The 18910-nt window shown below is 41.9% G+C and overlaps 1 protein-coding gene and 1 long non-coding RNA gene across 5 annotated transcripts in view; one reads left to right on the top strand and one right to left on the bottom strand.

Moving 5' to 3' along the window:
• The window catches only part of LOC140126470 (uncharacterized), a 26479-nt gene extending 12437 nt beyond the window's left edge, over positions 1 to 14042 (bottom strand). The window contains exons 1-7 of one of the 3 annotated variants that reach the window (XM_072145974.1): positions 13852 to 14042; positions 11684 to 11780; positions 10743 to 10806; positions 9205 to 9238; positions 7127 to 7237; positions 1728 to 1817; positions 1468 to 1602 (exon numbers count right to left, since the gene is read on the bottom strand). In XM_072145974.1, coding sequence (XP_072002075.1) covers positions 1468 to 1602; positions 1728 to 1817; positions 7127 to 7237; positions 9205 to 9238; positions 10743 to 10806; positions 11684 to 11780; positions 13852 to 13945 — 625 coding nt within the window. In that variant the 5' untranslated portion in view covers positions 13946 to 14042. Of the gene's footprint in view, positions 1 to 1467; positions 1603 to 1727; positions 1818 to 7126; positions 7238 to 9204; positions 9239 to 10742; positions 10807 to 11683; positions 11781 to 13386; positions 13406 to 13851 lie in introns of those variants that run through there. The other 2 variants (XM_072145973.1, XM_072145975.1) reach the window with 2 other exon arrangements.
• The window catches only part of LOC140126471 (uncharacterized), a 22720-nt gene continuing 17842 nt past the window's right edge, over positions 14033 to 18910 (top strand). Inside the window, exon 1 of one of the 2 annotated variants that reach the window (XR_011854842.1) lies at positions 14033 to 14450. This is a non-coding gene — a long non-coding RNA (uncharacterized lncRNA). The remainder of the gene's footprint in view (positions 14451 to 18910) is intronic. The other variant, XR_011854843.1, reaches the window with a different exon arrangement.

An 18910-nucleotide genomic window follows, 5' to 3' on the forward strand; every position in this document is an offset into this window, starting at 1 on the left:
AGCAGCCTCATTAGACATTAATGGACTAGAGAAGTGATGGCGAACCTTTTATAGACCTTATCTATTGCAACCTGCCAACATGGGAATTTAAGAAGTAACGTATTTTTAACTACTCTGCCCTGTCACAGCTTTCAATCAACGACACCAATACATTAGAAAGAAGGTGGAGAAATTGATCCATCCAGGCCTTCCTGAACAGGAAGAATCAGGAGACGAGACCCGATGCAGCATCTCAAATGATAATCCAAGCCTATCCTCACCTTCTCCTCAGGGAGCCAAGGATGTGATACTTTAAAATAGCACTTTGTGTGGCACATGCTGGGCTTCCTTGGACTGCACGAGAAAGCCTTGTCCAGCAAGCTCTCTGTAGGGGTAATGGCCTGGGTGCCCACAGAGAGGGCTTTAGGTGCCCGCTCTGGCAGCCGTGCCATAGGTTTGCCACCACTAGACTATGGAGAGTTTCCTAGTCATTCTCTGTGCGATGTTTTCTATAGAAGTGTATTGTACTGTATTCTATTTGATTTAGACCCGTCTCCTTTGAGATGTAATTGAGATGACTGCTACAGAGATCCCAGCAGAATTAAAAGTAACATTCTACTTTCAAGTGAGAATTTAAGAATATTGTACTTTTTAAAATTAAATAGTGACAAAAATTTTTTGCCATGAAAGCCTGATTACAAATAAACATGTACTGTAACTTTACCAAATATTTTTTTAAAATTCATTCCATAAATCTCAGAATAACAATAATCCCCATTCCCACACCAATAAAAGGAAAGAAAAAAAAAAGTTGGTTTTCTGGACACACCTTCCCTTGAGAGGAAATCAACAACATGGATTTTGTGGTTTTAATTCAAGAATACTTACACCCCAGAACAGGATCTGTTCTTCATTTAGCGGTTAGTGGCTTTTTTTTTTTTTAAATAAAAATAAAGGAATATGCAAATGAGTTGGTATAACAGTTTTGGCGCAGCTGTTTGGCTGGCAGAGGTAATGTCCTTACATTATATTTTGGTATATATTCCCGTCCTCTGCTCTGTATGTAGCCCGTGGGATCCTGCCACCAAACGAAATGTTTACACAGGCTGCACATGTTCATTTGTAACAGGCCTTAAGCTGATTTGTTAAACTTTTCTACTTTGTTTCATTCATAGGAGAGCTGTCTTCTATAATGCATGGACAGATCCACACTTTCATGGTTGGTACTTTTGCTCAAAGTCATAAATGTTAAATGACATTAAAAGGAGATCCATCCTCAAAATTAAACAGAATAAACCAGGACCCTCTTTGGGACAAGGTAACAGCCCGTGACACTACAGCAGAGAGGGGCTTTGGTAACACCCCCAGAGCCCTTCTGACTCATTAGCATAATTATAAAAGTTGATTTGATAAGGAAGGAGGCCATAGATAACAAATATAAGATTACCACAGATTTAGAATAGTAGATTTCAAGGAGACAGTACTTACTAATTTCAGAAATATTAAAAGGTCCCGTCATCTCACTGATTGCTTGTGCTCTGCTGATCTCCATGAGTGTAGAATTTTTATTGCCCTCTATTCCTTGACCAAACACAGTCTCCCCAGCATCAATCTGTGAATCGTCTATTTGGGGTTAATAAGAGGGGAAAAAAAACACAAAATGTATACTTTTTTCAGCAATGTATCTCTCATTTTAACTAAAGTTCAGTGTGCCAGCACTATTTTGGCGCTAACATGTTCATACTGACCTTCAAGGACTTCAGAAGAGGAGCTGCTGCATTCATCAAATGTTTCATACAATTCACAATACAAAGAAGAACTACTGGATGCGCTGTGTTCTGTAAAATAAGGGGGTTTCATCTCATTTCCACAATATTAACTCCAAGATTTTAGTTATTGCTTTGCAAAACATAAGCTAATAAAATGGTATCTTTAATTATCATTCCTCTTACAGCGTAACTAAACGCTCCAAGAAATATGTCGGAAACTGAGCCAGATAATAAGGAGGGCTCCAAGAGCATGCGCCAAACCAAGATCCAGGGCGAGGAAACAATACGCTCCCTGCTCCGCCATAGACAGCTCCTATTACACTCTGTGATAATAACAGTTTGTGCACCTGCATGTCCATCACATGGACAGATTTCTAGCCACTGGTAGTAAACAAAGAGCATTCTATAGCAGGGCAGCAAGCAGAGATCTAGAAAACTGAGGATTTGATACAGAAAGTATATTGGAAACTTGTATAACTTTTCCTTATACAAAGCCAAATATTTCCTTATACAAAACCAAATATTTGCTGAAAGTAGACAACCCCTTTAACTGACGCAATCAAGTACGATCGTGGGAACTAAGGGAAGAGACAGAGGGAACAGGGTCACTCCCCCGGCGCCCCATCGTGGGGTGCCTGGGGGTTGCCAGCCAGAGGTCTGATGAAGATGTATGGTGGCCTGTTAGGCCCAGTCTGAGAATGGGTCTAATAAACACACTGTCAGTAAAAGATTGACAGATACAATACTTTGCAGTACAGAAGTATTGTATAATTATATGTACACACACACAATATAAGTATTATATAATATTGTATAAGGGATCAAGGTATCCCCAGTATAAAAGTCGCCTAGTGGGACAATTAAAAAAAATAAATATCAAATCAAAAATAAAATCAAAACAGTACAAAAAAAAAAAAAAATAATAATATTATATATATATCCCATTTCCCTATTTATAATTATATTGGGTTAAAAAAATAACACCCCCACACACACACACGGAAAATTGGTATTGTCACGTCCATAGCAACCTTGGCTAAACAGATATTACAGCCATATTGTGAGGGGCATAAAAATTCAAAAATAACTAAAGATAGCAATTTTTGCAATTCTTACCTCACAAAAACCCTGCCCATCCTACGATAGTACCACCCTAACCGTTACATTTTCCTGGAAAAAACAAGCCCTAATAATCTTCTTTTAAATGAGGAATAAAAACGTTAGTTCTCAGAATATGGAGACACATAGACAAATGCAGTTTTCCTTAAAAATTGTTTTATTTGCTAAAGTATTAAAACATAGGAGAACCTGTACCACTTTTTTTCACAGAAATAAGACATTTTAACCCCATTATAAGAAAGTACAGAAAGTAACTGGGGTTAACAATGTAAAAGTAAAACATTTGTAACTTTTGAGGGTCACTCAGAGGATGAAATTAGTATTCAGTGAACTGAATGGGTTAACATCGGATGAGAATGTAAAGGCAAAAGCACTTGTAGAAATGTATTTACTTAAAAAATTGGTGACATGTTCTATACTTATTGCACCTGCTGTATGTATCGGGCTAATTTTTGCCATCTTTTGAAAAACCCACATTAAAGGAAACCTACCACTTCTGAAGGTAGGTATGAGATGTAAACACCGGGCACCAGCTCAGGGTGAGCTGGTGCCGGAGCTTACCTTAGCTAGTGTTTTAAACTGCTATATTGCGGTTTAAACACATTTTGATTTACAGCCCCGAGGTAGCTCCGGCGCTGGCCGCGGCCGTGCACGTGTGACGCCTCCGGCACTTCCTTTGGAGGCGCGGCACGGCCGTGCACAGCGCCGTAGCTACCTCGGGGCTGTAAATCAAAATGTGTTTAAACCGCGATATAGCAGTTTAAAACACTAGCTAAGGTAAGCTCCGGCACCAGCTCACCCTGAGCTGGTGCCCGGTGTTTACATCTCATACCTACCTTCAGATGTGGTAGGTTTCCTTTAAAGGAAATGACCATTTGATGAAAGATTTTGCAATTTCTGACCTTCCTTCTAAAATATAGAATTATATTATGTAGGAAATATGTAGGAATTATATTATGTAGGAAATATGATTACCCCAAATAACTCAAAGAGGTATGCAGTAGATCCAAGGTACATACAAAAATTTAAATCTTTATTAACCCTTAGGCGCACCAGGACGTTATAGTACGTCCCCGAGGCTACATACTGAGCGCACAGGGACGTTCTATAACGTCCTGCTTCTGGCACCGGCTCGCGAACGGAGCCGGCACCAGAAGCAGCGGCTGTCAGCTGTCTAGTACAGCTGACAGCCTGCGCTAACACCCGCGATCGGAGCCGGCTCAGATCGCGGGTGTTAACCCCTTACACGCCGCGGTCAAGCATGACCGCGGCGTGTAAGGGTGTCTGCGCCGTGAATCGGATCCCCCGTGCCGCTTACCGGGGGATCCGATCCACTTCTGGGCAGCTCCGAGGACTGGCATGTGCCTCGGAGCTGCCCGGTTGCCATGGCAGCCAGACCCCTTCCGGGTCTGACTGTAAACTGTCTGAGCATGCGCAAGCTTGCTCAGACAGTTTACACTGCTCTACAATAAAATAGTATTGTAGAGCAGTGTATTGGACTTAAACCAGTGATCAGAGCATCACTGGTTCAAGTTCAAGTATATATAAGTAAAAAAAAGTAAAAAACACTAAAGTTATCACATTACAATAAATAAAAAATAAATACATTAAAATATAAGCCCCTAAAATGTCACTTTCCTATAAAAACACTTAATAAAGTATAAAAAACACAAAAACACAAAAAAAACCCGCATATTTGGTATTGCCGCGTCCGTAACAATCTGTATAATAAAACCGAATCGTTACTGGACCCGCACGGTAAACGCCGTAGAAAAAAAAACGCAAAAACGTTCCGAAAAAAGATAATTTTTAATTAATACCCTATAAAAAATGCTCTAAAAAGTGATTTAAAAAATGTTATGCACTCCAAAATAAGCCCACTAAAAAGAACAACTCTTCTCGCAAAAAATAAGCCCCTAACTAGATTTGTCAGCCGAAAAATAAAAAAGTTATGCATATGAAAAGATGGTGATGCTAAAATGAACAAGATTTTCTCCAAATTGGTTTTTATTCAGTACAATTGAATAAAATACACAAAACCCCCACATATTTGGTATCCCTGCGTCCGTAACAATCTGAATAATAAAACAGAATCGTTATTAGATTCGCAAAGTGAACCCCGTTAAAAAAACCCCAAAAAAAGCTAAAAAAAAAAGACAATTTTCAATTAATACCCTATAAAAAATGCTCTAAAAATTAATTTAAAAAATGTTATGCAATCTAAAATAAGACCACTAAAAAGAACCATCCTTCTCGCAAAAAATAAGCCCTTAAACAGATTTGTGAGGCGAAAAATAAAAAAGTTATGCATATGAAAGTCGGTGATGCTAAAATTAACAACATTTTTGCCAAATTACTTTTTATTCAGTAAAAATGGGAAAAATAAAAAATCTATATAAATGAGGTCTTTTCGTAATCGTGGCGACCCATAGAATAAAAATAATATACTATTTTTATGGTATGGTAAACGGCCAAAAAAAAAAAACAAACAAAAATCTTCCTAAAAAGTGATGATTTTCATTTCCTCCACCAACAAAGAGTTAATAAAATCTCACCAATTAGCCTAGAGATTCCCCGAAATTACGTACCAGAAAAGTGCATCTCATGTGGCAAAAGAAATAAGCCCCTATAGGTCCACATTAAAAAAAGAAAAAAATTATAGCCTGTACAATGTGACATAGCAAATCTGATCTGGATGGCGCCTCCTTCCCTTCTATGCCCGGCCGTGCGCCCATACAGCAGGTTACCACCACATATGGGGTATCCGTGTACTCGGGAGAGATTGGGTAACAAACTTTGTGGAGCCTTTTTTAATTTAATCCATTGTAAATGTTTAATTTTCCACCCAAAATGAGTGTATTGTGAAAAAATATTACAATTTGCAGACTGCACCTCCATTTTGTTTTAACCCCTATAAAACACCTAAAGGGTTAAACTTCTTAAAAGTGGTTTTTCATACATTGAGTGGTGTAGTTTCCACAATGGGGTAATTTATGAGTCTCGCTATTATTTAGGGTGCGGTCACACGTCGCGTTTACCGCATGCGTTAAAAAACGCATTGGAATAGCTGGAATAGAAATTGGAATTGGAATAGATTTACCTAATTAAACACCTCTTAACACTTGTGTTTACAAAACGCATGCGTTAACCGCGATGTTAACGCATGCGTTAACAACTGCATGCGTTAACCGCGATGTTAACGCATGCGTTAACAATGCGTTAACGGTTGCGTTTTGTAAACACAAGTGTTAGCAGCTGTTTAATTAGGCAAATCACTCTCCAGCTATTGCAATGCGTTTTTAAACGCATGCGGTAAACGCAACGTGTGACAGCACCCTTAGGCCTCTCAGTGTCAATTAGAAGTTGAGCAGGTCCATCTAAATACAGGTTTTGGTGATTTTACAAAAAATGTGAAAAATGATACCTAAATTCTGAGCCTCATAACATTCTAGTAAAATATGTGGAATCTTAAAAAACCATGCCAACATAAAGCAGACATTTGGGAAATGTAAGTTATGAATTTATTTGGGTGCTATGACTATCTGCATCAAAAGTAGAGAATTTAGAATGTTGAAAATAAAGAATTTTTCCAAATTTTTGCCAAATTTTGGTTTTTTTCATAACTAAACGCAAAAGATTTCATCCAAATTTTTAAACTAATTTGAAGTACAATGTGTCACGAGAAAACAATCTCAAAATCCCCTGGATATCTCATAGCGTTCCAAAGCTATAACCACTTATAGTGACACAGGTCAGATTTGAAGAATGGGGCCACGTCCTTAAGGCCAAAAGAGGCTGCGTCCCCTAGGGGTTAACATATAAGCATAAGCAGAATATACCAGACAGACATCTAAAATCCCTAAAACCATATGATAAGAATTTGATTTCTGATCTTGGGACAACATAGGAAGCAACGTCCCCTGGTATTCAGAGGTGAAGTCCCTTGGTCTGAGGAGGTCACTCACTGAAGCAGGTCCAATGACCACCACAGCCGTATGCCATGCTGAAAACCAAAGTACCAAAATGACACGAACTGAGAGCCAGAATGGGATGAGAATGTTTTGTCTCCCCCACCCCTGGTGGTCTAGTGTTGTGTATGGGATGAGAGTACTTTATACCTTCATTGATGTCCAGGCTGTAAGAGGACCGGTGATGGTTCCTTTTCCGTTCTCTTTGGGAAAGAAAGGACTGTGGAGCTCTTGCTATAAAACCTAAGTTAAGAGTAACTGTAGTCACTTTTTCTTAAACTAGACTCTTACCTTCACGGACTTGTTCAGGAGAAGAGAATCTGCATTCTGTGTCATCCGTAGTCAAACCAAACGTAACATATGACTCACAATGAGGAGAAGGACTACTCGATACAGAGTGACCTGCAAGAACAAGGATTCTCGTTAGGTGCACTTTGGGCAGACGCTTGGGGCCCAAGGTTTCTATGGGGCTCATGGCCAACCAAACCATGCGTCAATTTTGATATTACCATAGAGAAATAGTAAAGAATTTGTGCATCTCATTGTACACTTTTACCTGATAACCGGATGCAGATATCCAAAAGAATTTTAGAAACATCATAGATATCCCACTAAACAGAGCATTAATTTATCTTTACATTATGAAACGGTTACAATCAGCAAAATTTCAGCCATAAGCAAATTGAAAAAAATATTGTTAGAATCTTTCGGAATGTGACCATTTATTGATTGGAAGAAAGCATACCACAAAACAATCGTTCCCACGCTCAGTTCACACCTGCGTTCCACAGATTCTGATCCCCCTCCAGTTATCAAATAGCAGGAAAAAAAATAGTGCCTTTTTCGTTATTATAAATTAACGGTAACGGAAGGCAAACTTCCATACATCAAGGTCAATGGGAAACAGGTTTTCGTTCTTAGTTTCCATTACACTCTACTAAACGGCTGTATAAGTTCAGATCTGCGCTTGGGGTCCCGGTACATGTTTCGTTTTAGGAGAACATAACACTAACTGAAGAGGGAAGTTCAAAGCAAAGTCTTCTGTTACATTTGCTTTATAATAGCAGAAAAAAAGATTATTTTTTTCCCACTTTTATAAAACGGCCAGGGGAACAGAACCTGAAAAATGCAGGTGTGAACTGAGAACAATATATCATAAACCCAATGCACAGTAATACACTAAACAGTCACAGGGCTGTGGAGTTGGAGTCATGATAAAATGGACCGACTCTAGAAACACAATAAATGATCATTTCAAAATTTCCTTTACATTTCTGTTCTTTTCCTGAACTCAGGATTTGAGCCAGGGGTGAGCAACATTGATTTCTCCTACAGCCATACTGTCGTGCTGCTAAACTTCGAAAGGACAGATCGTACCCTAAATGCACCAATAACCACAGTACAGCACAAAATGCCCCAGAAATGATAAATACCACAGTATAACAATAAACACTACCCCAGCAGCCAAATACTGCATTCAAAGCAGACAATAATACTGGAGACCAGGGTAGACTACCAATGCTGGAGACCCCTAGAGCTTAAAACTAATAATATCGGAGACTCATACTGCATAAAATATTGGAGAGCCCATAGAAGACAATACTTGAGACCCCTAAAGCATAAAAAACTAAAAATTACTGGAGACCCCAGAGAAGGAAAAAAAAATCCTCATCTTTCCTGGTTCCTCTTCTCCACCCTACACCACACTGCAGCTTCAACAGTACAGCTGACAAGTACTTACCACTCCTTGGTCCACTCCTTCTGGCACTCTACTCTGGGTCCTGACCTCAAGGTAGACAATCAGTGTCAGAAGTCAGGACACAGAGCCGAGCTTCAGGAGAGAGCCTGTGAGCAGTGCACTCAGACCGCAACTCATGGCCTGACAGGCTGATTGTGGCCTGTTGTCGCAGCTTTGCACCCCTGATCCTTCTTTAAGTTGAGACGTAGGTGACTGCACTTTATGTACATGCTCAGCAGTAAAGCTCCTCTACTATAGATAAGAGGAATAAGGCTCTGGGTAAGAAAGCCCTTATTATCTCAAGCACTGCTAGAAGGACAGTGAAAACAGGACTACCGAGTCAGTAACCATTTGGTCGGAGCTGGAGACCAAAGTTCGAAGTTCAGGAAATTGAGTAGTCAGAGGTTTGGCTTACCAACTCCACGTCCCTGTTTAGTCACATACAGAAAATATCATCCACAGGCGTCAGTTTTGGTCCAGAATTGCATGTTTGCAGTTGGATAGGCAGCGGATAAAACTTAAGCCCCCATCTTTCCATTTGAACAATTTAGCACCATCTTGTAGACTCGAAAATTTTATGAATACTTCTTTTCTAAAAATGATTTCTTATTTCACAATTATGCTTTTATACCTGATGTGGTCTCCTTTACTTTCACAAGTTCTTTCTGCAATAAGAAACACACGGAATGTTACTGGGTAGACTAAGAATTGTAAAAGTTTTTAAAATCTTAAAAACAGATTGCAGCCCAACCAATCACGACCCAGGTTTAACATTTGCAGCATATAAGAAACCAAATCTTTGCCATTATTGGGGTGGAAGATAAAAAAAAAATGGATCTTTTACCAACTCTATACTACCAGGTGGGAGGTCCTTGGCTGCAGTAAATGACTCACCTCCCAGCTGACAGTATAGCAACTAATCAGCACAATGGAATTCAATACAAAAAAAGCAGAATCGATTGAGCTGGTAAGAGAACTACAGAAAAAAAAAAAAACTCAGACTAGTTAAGAATAAGTGCATTAAGTTAGAAAAGATAGGGAAAGATTATCTTAGTACAGTGCCGCATCACGGACTGATCTCTGCTTTTATATTGATATGTGATGCACAGCTTCCCGTTTCCTCAATATGCAGCAGGGCTGCTGCATATCAGGGAAGCAAAAACTTGGTGCATCACATATCACTGCTGGGAACTGAACTCCGCATAATATTGATGTCAGTCCAAGCCACAGGACCATGAAGCTGTGGCATCCTAGCATCCTTTAAAGGAGTTGTCCACTTTCAGCAAATATTTGATAGGATTTGGGAAAGGGTTAAGGGTTAAGGTACTGTAGAAGTGACAGAGTGCACCACTGCACTGACCGCATACAACATATCAGATGTTTTAAATTTGGTCCAAAAAAAGGGAATGTATCACTGTAATTACACCAGTTTTCTGGCGCTTACATGTCGCAGGTAAGTTGCATCAGTAGACCGGCACCATATTAGTCTACCCACTCCACATTTTCAATGATACCTACTTACTTAAGATATAGCAAGGCAATCGAAGACTACAATTCCCTTCCTGTAAAAAATAGTTTAGAACTACTTGCACCAAAATCTTTTATACAACTTTTCAATTAAACAATCACAAATCCAGTGCAGAAATGAAAACTTCATATACCAGATTTATCGAGATATCAAAGCTACTATGATAAATGTGATGTCCAAAACAGCTCTTTAGGTCTAAAATCTGGCAAATGATACATTCCCTCAGTAACTACAAGCGTCCAACGATTTCACATTTTGGAAACATTTGTCTTAGAATTTGGCCAAGGCTTCACAGGTAAAACATGGTAATGTGAATGAGAACTAAAATGCTGCAGGAATTTTTCAGCATTTTACAGTAGCAGTGCAATGAAAACTACTCCAAATGTTACAGAAATAAAATCTGATGCAGAAATATGCAGAAACCGACCTGTGGAGATTATTTTAATTACCTTATTATGTCCATCAAATATACTGTACTACGTTTCCACAATGAAGAAAGCACTACATGGTGCATTTTCTCATGGTGAGATCTTCTAGCACCAATGTATTGGATTGTCTGCTGTTTAGTCCAGTGATAACAGACCCTACATGTCATTGTGTATAGCACTGACAATTCTGTCATGAGGCCAAGCATCACTTACTTCCATAGAAGAGTCTGAGGAAAGTGGTCGCTTCTCTGGCATTTTACTCACTGACTCGTCTTCACTAAAAAGAAAATAAATGTTAGAGATAATCTCACATCTCAGTCCTTTCATCAGTTTTTTTTTTGATCAGTTGTTGTGAACCAAAGCTGTTGTCAGCAAAAGCCAGATTTGGAGACTACAAAGATATAAGGAACCAAATGTGGAGACTAGATAGAGATAAGGGGGAACATTTATCATATGTCGGCGCTGCATGTGGCAGTGTATGGAACTGGCAATGGTCTTCTGATGCATTTGGCAGGTCGACTGGGGAGCAGAAAATTTCATGCCAGATCTTGGCTGATGTAGAATTGCCCTATAGGCTACAAACCATCAGGCCTCAATGCTGCCAGTGCACAGGTGTGGGAGAGGAATGCCCCTCACCGGCCCAGTCCACAGCCAGCAACGCAATTAGCAGGCGTGAATGGGAAAATAATCTCAAGATCATGCTGTGTTCTATGTGACGAAACAAAGCAGGCACAGTGGTCCCGCTAGCTTTCTCCAACACCGTCCGCCTCTGATTGGATGGTGTCGGAGAAGATGAGCATATACATACGGCCCCACCCCTGCTGCAGCACCTCCTCACTGACAATCTGGTACATTGAATGGTCAGAGAACGGTGCTCATATCTCGGTAACGGTGGGGGCTAGGAATACAATTCAAAATGTCCCTGAATCAGTGTACAAGCCCACACATCATGGTTTGTTAGATTTAATTAGTTGGGGGTGGTGAAAGGTCCTCTTTAAGTGGGCCACTATCATGACATCTATACACATGCTATTTGCACAGGGTATAAGCAGTTAGGATGTAGGGCAGTTTTGCTGGATTTCTGTGAGACTTTTCCAAACCAGATAAGACATTATACAGAATTACAGACAATTAGGAAGTCAAAAATCACTGACCTGATGCATGGAGTTTCGATAGGATTTTCCAAATTGTTTGGCTCAACATTTTCTTCCTTTATTTTTCCAAGTAAGGTTAATCTGGATTTTTTTCCTTCTAAAATAAATTTAAAAAAAAGGAAATTATGTTATCAGCACAGACTACAAATATAATCATGTGCCAGAATCCATGCAGAGATGGACTAAAGCATCATGTTTTGGGGTGCTTCCCCTTTCATAAGGCTTGCAATGACATTTTTGAATATGGCGATAAAATGTTGAAGATTATAGTATTTTTGTGAAGTTTTGAAATAAAGAAAAGTTTTAAAGGGAACCTACCACTTCTGATGGTTGGTATTAGATGTAAACACCGGCACCAGCTCACCCTGAGCCAGCTTACCTTAGCTAGTGTTTTAAACCGCTATATCACGGTTTAAACACATTTTTATTTACTACCCCGAGGTAGCTACGGCGCTGCGTGCGCGCCTCCATACGAAGTGCCGGAGGCCTCACGCGCGCACGGCCGCGCGCAGCGCCGAAGCTACCTCGGGGCTGTAAATCAAAATGTGTTTAAACCGCGATATAGCGGTTTAAAACACTAGCTAAGGTAAGCTCCGGCACCAGCTCACCCTGAGCTGGTGCCCAGTGTTTACATCTAATACCAACCATCAGGTGGTATCAAGGCATCGTATTGTTGATTTTATGATCAGCATAGATTACCACGACAAATAGTAATATGCATCACCTTCCTGTAACTAAATCCCATAAGACAAGACCAGCATTATCTATCAATGATTACTGCATCAGAAAATAGTAAATATAGAACCAGAAAAACATCTCACCCTCTGCCATATAACCTTCATACCCTAGTGATCTCTTACATTCAAACCACCAGCTATTGCCTTCCATCACTAAAACAATAATAGCCTGACAGACTTATAATGGCTTCTGTTAGTGTAGGTTTCGCAGCGGTGCACACAGACCCTTATGGAAGTTCATTGAAATAAATTGCTAGGATAACGCATCCGATACCACGTTAGAGACGGAAGAGAATAACGGACTGACTGACTGCAGGTGTGAACTGAGACTCATCCACACTGAACCAGGCTTTTACATGCTGCAGACTTCATGGTCTACTTAAAAAGATGAGGTGGTGGATTGTATGTGACAAGTTTGGTATAAGGAATCTTTTGGGCTCAAATGATATTTGGTATTTTTGTGCCTAAGGGTCAGTTCATATCAGGACTAAAATCAGGGGCGGTCGAACTGGATTCACATTGCGTTTTCTGTATATGCTCATTGTATACGTTGGGAATTTTCCCTTCTTATACTCTGAGAGTATACATTGACCTATAGTGGCAGATGGAGACATAGTTGTTGCCTCCGTGTGACCACTATACTGCGCATCCAGCAAAAAGAAGGCAGAATGGAAAGATGCAGCAAGCCACGTATAGCCATCCTGCTCCCACCTGCTGAGTAATAATATATATATATATATATATATATATATATATACACACACACACACACTACTATATATATACTACTACTAAGCCTATGGGGAGCTGATTGCATCTCTCCTCCAGGCGCTGAGCACAGCAGGAGGGGGGGGACCCGGTGATATAAGGACAGTGACACTACCAGGGGTCCCAAGGCGGTGTATCCCACAGGTATTAGGATACACAGGGATACGTATACATTGTAAGGACACATTAGAATCCCACCCATGCAAGTGTTTCCTTATTTCCTCCCTCTGCACCGACTCTGGGAAGACTCGCTCCTGTTCTGTGTGTTTGACCCTAATACTGATGAAGGTATAAAAGGAGTAGTATACAGCAGCCGCCAGCAGGGCGTTATATATCCTTGTATGTAGCTGTATCCGGCTTCATCTTTTGGATCTGTTGCTTTGAAGTGTCACAGCTTGGTGCAGCAAGGACAACCAGTGCTGAGATGCCATTATTGGTCGAGGAAGTGCACAGTGGGTGGAGACCAGTGACAGAAAGGGGCAGTGGGTAAATGAAAGGATGGATGCATGGAGGCCATCAAACAGGGGCAGGCTACAATGGAAAACCCCTCCAATCAGGGCCCCCAGGCTGTTACTACCACTGCTGCCGTGTCATGGCATAACTGGTCATAGTAGCCCAGTGTAACCCAATGCAGGAGACGCCTAATTATTGGACAACTCTTACTATTCTTCCGAAGCTTCTGGAACAAGTAGCGTTTTGCAGGTTGACTGCGGGGGTCGGGTGAGGCCCCGGGTCCACCCCTCTTTCTGTTCCGCATGGTGGGAGCCGACACCAACCTCTACTCTGCACCTCCCTTTTCTAACGGACAAAGTGCAAAGACGCGACCACGCCCCCTCTGCTTATATATCCTCGGCAGGCAGGCTAGGGGAGGAGCTACAGCTCGCTGAGCGCCGGGATCGCGGTTATTTCTGGCGGATGAAACCATTTACAGCAGAGGGGGATGGAAAGTAGTAGACGCGTAATAACGGTTATGCGGGATAACCCGGCATATACTGAGAGGGCTTATTGTGGAGGACCAGTGGATGCGGGGGTGTAGTGTATTCTCAGTATGTGGGGACTGGTGGAACGAGGGAGGGGAATAGGATATACCAATGGTTATACTGGAAAGTATTAGGGGTGAATATGGAACATCTTGCTGGTTGTCTTGCAGCCCTCAGATAAGGGTTCAGCAGGAAACCATAGAAGCTGAGGCAGGACTGTCCCGCATTTCAGGATCTGTTTGGGGTGGTGGGAGGGATGCACCTCAATCATCTGCCTACCAGGTATTAGACGCTGTTCACACATGGCGTTTACATTGTGTTTGAAACACAATACAACAGCTGAGGAGAGGAGATTTGAGAGGCACCTACCATCACAATTCTACCTATAAAGGTAGAACGGGTGGTAGGTGGATGTGTGGGACTTGAGAATAGCCCTTTTTAGATGTAATCCTCACGTCCCTGCTATCCTTTTGAAAATTTAATTGCCCTAATATGTATATTTTGTTAACCAGCTACTGGGGCGTGGAGTAGCCGGACATGAGACTACACGTCGCGGTTGCTCCACACACAAGTAGCCGCGTTACTCCTCCTACCCTGAGATCTTTGGCACGGAGCTCCTCGTAGCTCGCAGCCCTCGTCTGAGAAGCCAACTAGGAGGAGCTGTGCGACAAAGATCTCAGGGTAGGAGGAGTAACGTGGCTACTGGGGCGTGGAGTAGCCGGACATGAGGCTACACGTCGCGGTTACTCCACACACTAGTAGCCGCGTTACTCCTCCTACCCTGAGATCTTCGGCACGCAGCTCCTCGTAGCTCGCAGCCCTCGTCTGAGAAGCCAACTAGGAGGAGCTGTGCGACAAAGATCTCAGGGTAGGAGGAGTAACGTGGCTACTGGGGCGTGGAGTAGCAGTGTCGTGTAGCCTCATGTCCGGCTACTCCACGCCCCAAGTTTTCAGAGAGATGCACAACAGTTGCCTTGTGCAGCTGGCGCGCAGAACCCCCTAAGCCTGAGCGCGCCGCGTGGGTCTTCCCCCAATGGACCGGATCCCTGTGCCGCTTACTGGATCGTTGGTTCATGTTTGTAGAATGAAAAAAAAATATTTTAAAACATTAAAATAAATAAAAATATAAGCCCATAAAATGTCACTTTCCCATACAAACACTTAATAAAGTAAAACATATTTGGTATTGCCATGTCCGTAGCAATCTGTATAATACGACAAAATCGTTATGGACCCGTGCAGTAAACACCCCAAAAAACTTTCCAAAAATAGATATTTTTTAAATTGATACCCTTTAAAAAATTATCTAAAAACACAGCCATTTTGTAGCCTAAGGCTCAGCCCGGTTTTTGGGATTCTGACTTGCGTTGCTTTTTATGGTTATAACTTTTGAACACTGTTACTTATCAAAGCGATTCTGAGATTGTTTTTTTCCCACATGTTGTACTTCATTTTAGTGGTAAATTTTGGCTGATAAGTTTTGCGTTTATTTACAAAAAAAAAAGAAAAATTATGAATTTTTTAAAAAATTTGCCATTTTCGAAATTCTAAATCATTGCGTTTTCAGGCAGATAGATTTACCACCTAAATAAGTTGCTGTATAACATTTCCCATATGTCTACATTACATTTTCATAATTTATGAAATGTCTGGATAATTTATTTTGACGTCACGCGGCTTACAAATCGAATAGCAATTTTCTGGATTTTCAGAATTGAGGATTCTGGGGATAAATACAGTTTTGAATTAAATTTTACATATTTAGCAACCGGCCTGAAAGTCACTGCACAAACTGCGCCCGCTACCACCAGAACCCCCCCGCACCCGAACCCCAGCCTGTTCACACCACCACCGCCCCGCCCCGCAAGAACTCCGGCTGCTCTAACTCCGGCCGCTCTTACCCGCCCCTTTATTGTTTGGTTCGGTAAAATCACAGTGATACCAGACTTGTAGGTTTTATTGTGTTTTAATGCTTTTTCTATAATTAAAACAGTGTACGAAAAAGAAAATGGTTTCGCCATCTTGTGACGCTAATAACTTTAGTGCACGGAGCTGGGGAGGTGTGATTTTTTTTTGCTTAATGAGCCGTTGTTTTCATTGCTACCATTTTGAGGACTGCGTGACCTTTTGATAACTTTTTATTACTCTTTTATGTGATGTAAAAAGGTGTAAAAGTGGCGTTTCAGTGTGTATAGGACTGCTGGAATCCGAGCTCAGACAGTCCTGTGTAAATTGATTCTAAACTAAACCGTCAGTTTTCTGGTTAAATTGCCGTACTGGCACTTTGCGATAAGTAATTAGGTTTTGGGTTGCAGTTTGGGCACTCGGTCTCTAAAAGGTTCGCCATCACTGCCCTATATAATCGACCCATTTTCAAATCTGCACCCCTCAAACTATCAGAAACAGCTTTTACAAAGATTGTTAACCCCTTGAGATCTTCATAGTAATTGAATCAAAATGGAGGTGAAATTTAGAATGGTCAAATTATGCCGGTTATACGTTCATTTAGCCCTAAAAATTGCACATTTCCAAAAGATAAAAATAGAAAACCCACCATACATTGTTCTATATTTTCTCCTCAGTACAGAGACCCCCCCACATGTGGCCGTTACTTGTTTTATGGGGGCACGGCGAAGCGCAGAAGGGAAGGAGCACCCTGTAGCTGCCAGGATTTTAGTTTCCTCATTGGCCCCTTTTGTAGGCTATAACATTTTAGCTTTGTCTTTATTAGGGCAAATAAAAAATCTAAATGAGGTATTTTCGTAATTGTGGCGACCCATAGAATAAAAATAATTTTTTATTAAAAAAAAATCAATTATATAGATTCCCTAATATTATGTTCCAGAAAAGTGCATCTCGTGGCAAAAAATAAACCCCTATACGTCCACCTTAAAAGAAAAAAATGATAGCCTGTACAATGTGACAAATTGCAAATCTGTTCTGAATGGCGCCTCCTTCCCCCTGAATGTATTGTCCAAAAATATTACAATTTGTAGACTGCACCTACATTTTGTTTTAACCACTATAAACACCTAAAGGGTTAACAAACGTCTGTGCTTTTTCATACGTTAAGGTGTGTAGCTTCCATAATGGGGTAATTTACGAGTCTTGCTGTTATTTAGGCCTCTCACAGTCACAGAAAGTTGAGCAGGCACCCAAATTCAAAGCCTCATAACATTCTGGGGTGGTAAACCCCCTGAACCACCGTGGACGATGACACAAGCCGACACCTGGGACCGGAATCTATGTGGCACCCGGTCTTCACCAGAACCAGGTTAGTCTAGCTGCGACGTGGTACCACCAGGTCGTTCCACAGGCCCGACTTGTCTACGGTGGCAGCCAAGGTCGAGGTACAGAACCTGCAGACAATCTCGTAGTCAGGGACAGGCAGATGGTCAAGGCTGGCAGCAGAGGAGTGAAGTCAAGAACAGGTCCGGGGTCACAACAGCACGAGGCTCAGGAAACAACTTTCTCATCGGCAATAGAACAAAGATTTTGCAGGGTGTGTAGGAAGAGGCAGGCTTGTATGCTTTTCTGAAAATGGCCAGTGAAGCTGGCATGCGCGCACCCTAGGAATCGGAAACGCGCATGGCGGAGGGAGTCGAAAAAGGAGACGAGACGGTAAGGCACACGGGCAACGCACCAGCGGGGGCAGAGGGGCACGGGTGAGCCCACGACCTGCAATATGGGTCACGGGACCACCCGTGACAGATTCTAGTAAAATACGTGGAATCTTACAAAACCATGCCAAGATAAAGCAGACATGTGGGTGTCAGGATTCGGGATGCATGGATCCACTGAACCACCGTGGGATGTGGTACTAGCCAACACCTGGGACCGGAGTCTAAGTGGCACCTGGTCTTCACCAGAGCCCGCTGCAAAGCGGGATGGACTTGCTGCGGTAGAGGACCACCAGGTCGTTCCACAGGTACGACTAGCCTGCTGTGGCAACCAAAGTCGAGGTACCTTAACAAGAGACAGTCTTGTGGTCAGGGCAGGCGGCAGAGATGCAACGTCAAGTCCAATTCGTGGTTAGCAACGGGAGGTCCAGACAGATGGGAACGGGAACTCAAGAGCAGGAACGCATGATATACAGGAACACTCAGGAACGTAGGATACACGGGAAGACACAGGAACGCCAAAATATTGCAGGGGAGCTTTTTATAAGGCTGTGAGGCACAAAGATCAACAAGGGACACAGGAAGGGGCTAAAATTATTAGGTGGAGGTGTTCACCAGCGCACCAATCAGCGGTGCGCTGGCCCTTCAAATTTTTGAAAGCCGGCACACGCGCGCGCACGGCAGTCCAGGGAGAAGCCGCAACCAGAAGTCCAGCGCTACATGTCCTATCTTTTCCCGGGCTACGGAGCGGTGCAGTGCTGCACGTGTGCTGCACCCTACCGCTCCCGTATGGTGCCGTGAGCCCATAGAAGTGTATGGGGGACGTATATTGGCCGTGTGTGAATGCAGCCTAAGGGACATCAAAACCCCAGCCGTGTCTTTGAGCCCATAGAAAGTATTGTCTGTGTGCTATCCCTTTAATTGAAAGATAGCAAACTGATTTGTTCTATGGGTTGGAGTTACTATACGCTGAAGTATTGGGTGCCAGCGTATGAATAAAGGGAACCTGTCATCCTCATGTCCCCATAGAGAATTGTGTACACATTGATGAAGAGTTTTTATAATAAAACTGTTGTCTCCTGAAAAAAAGATAAGTTACATCAAAGTTTACCATTCTGTAGA

This window comes from Engystomops pustulosus, chromosome 4 (assembly GCF_040894005.1).
Source record: "Engystomops pustulosus chromosome 4, aEngPut4.maternal, whole genome shotgun sequence".
Lineage (NCBI taxonomy): Eukaryota > Metazoa > Chordata > Amphibia > Anura > Leptodactylidae > Engystomops > Engystomops pustulosus.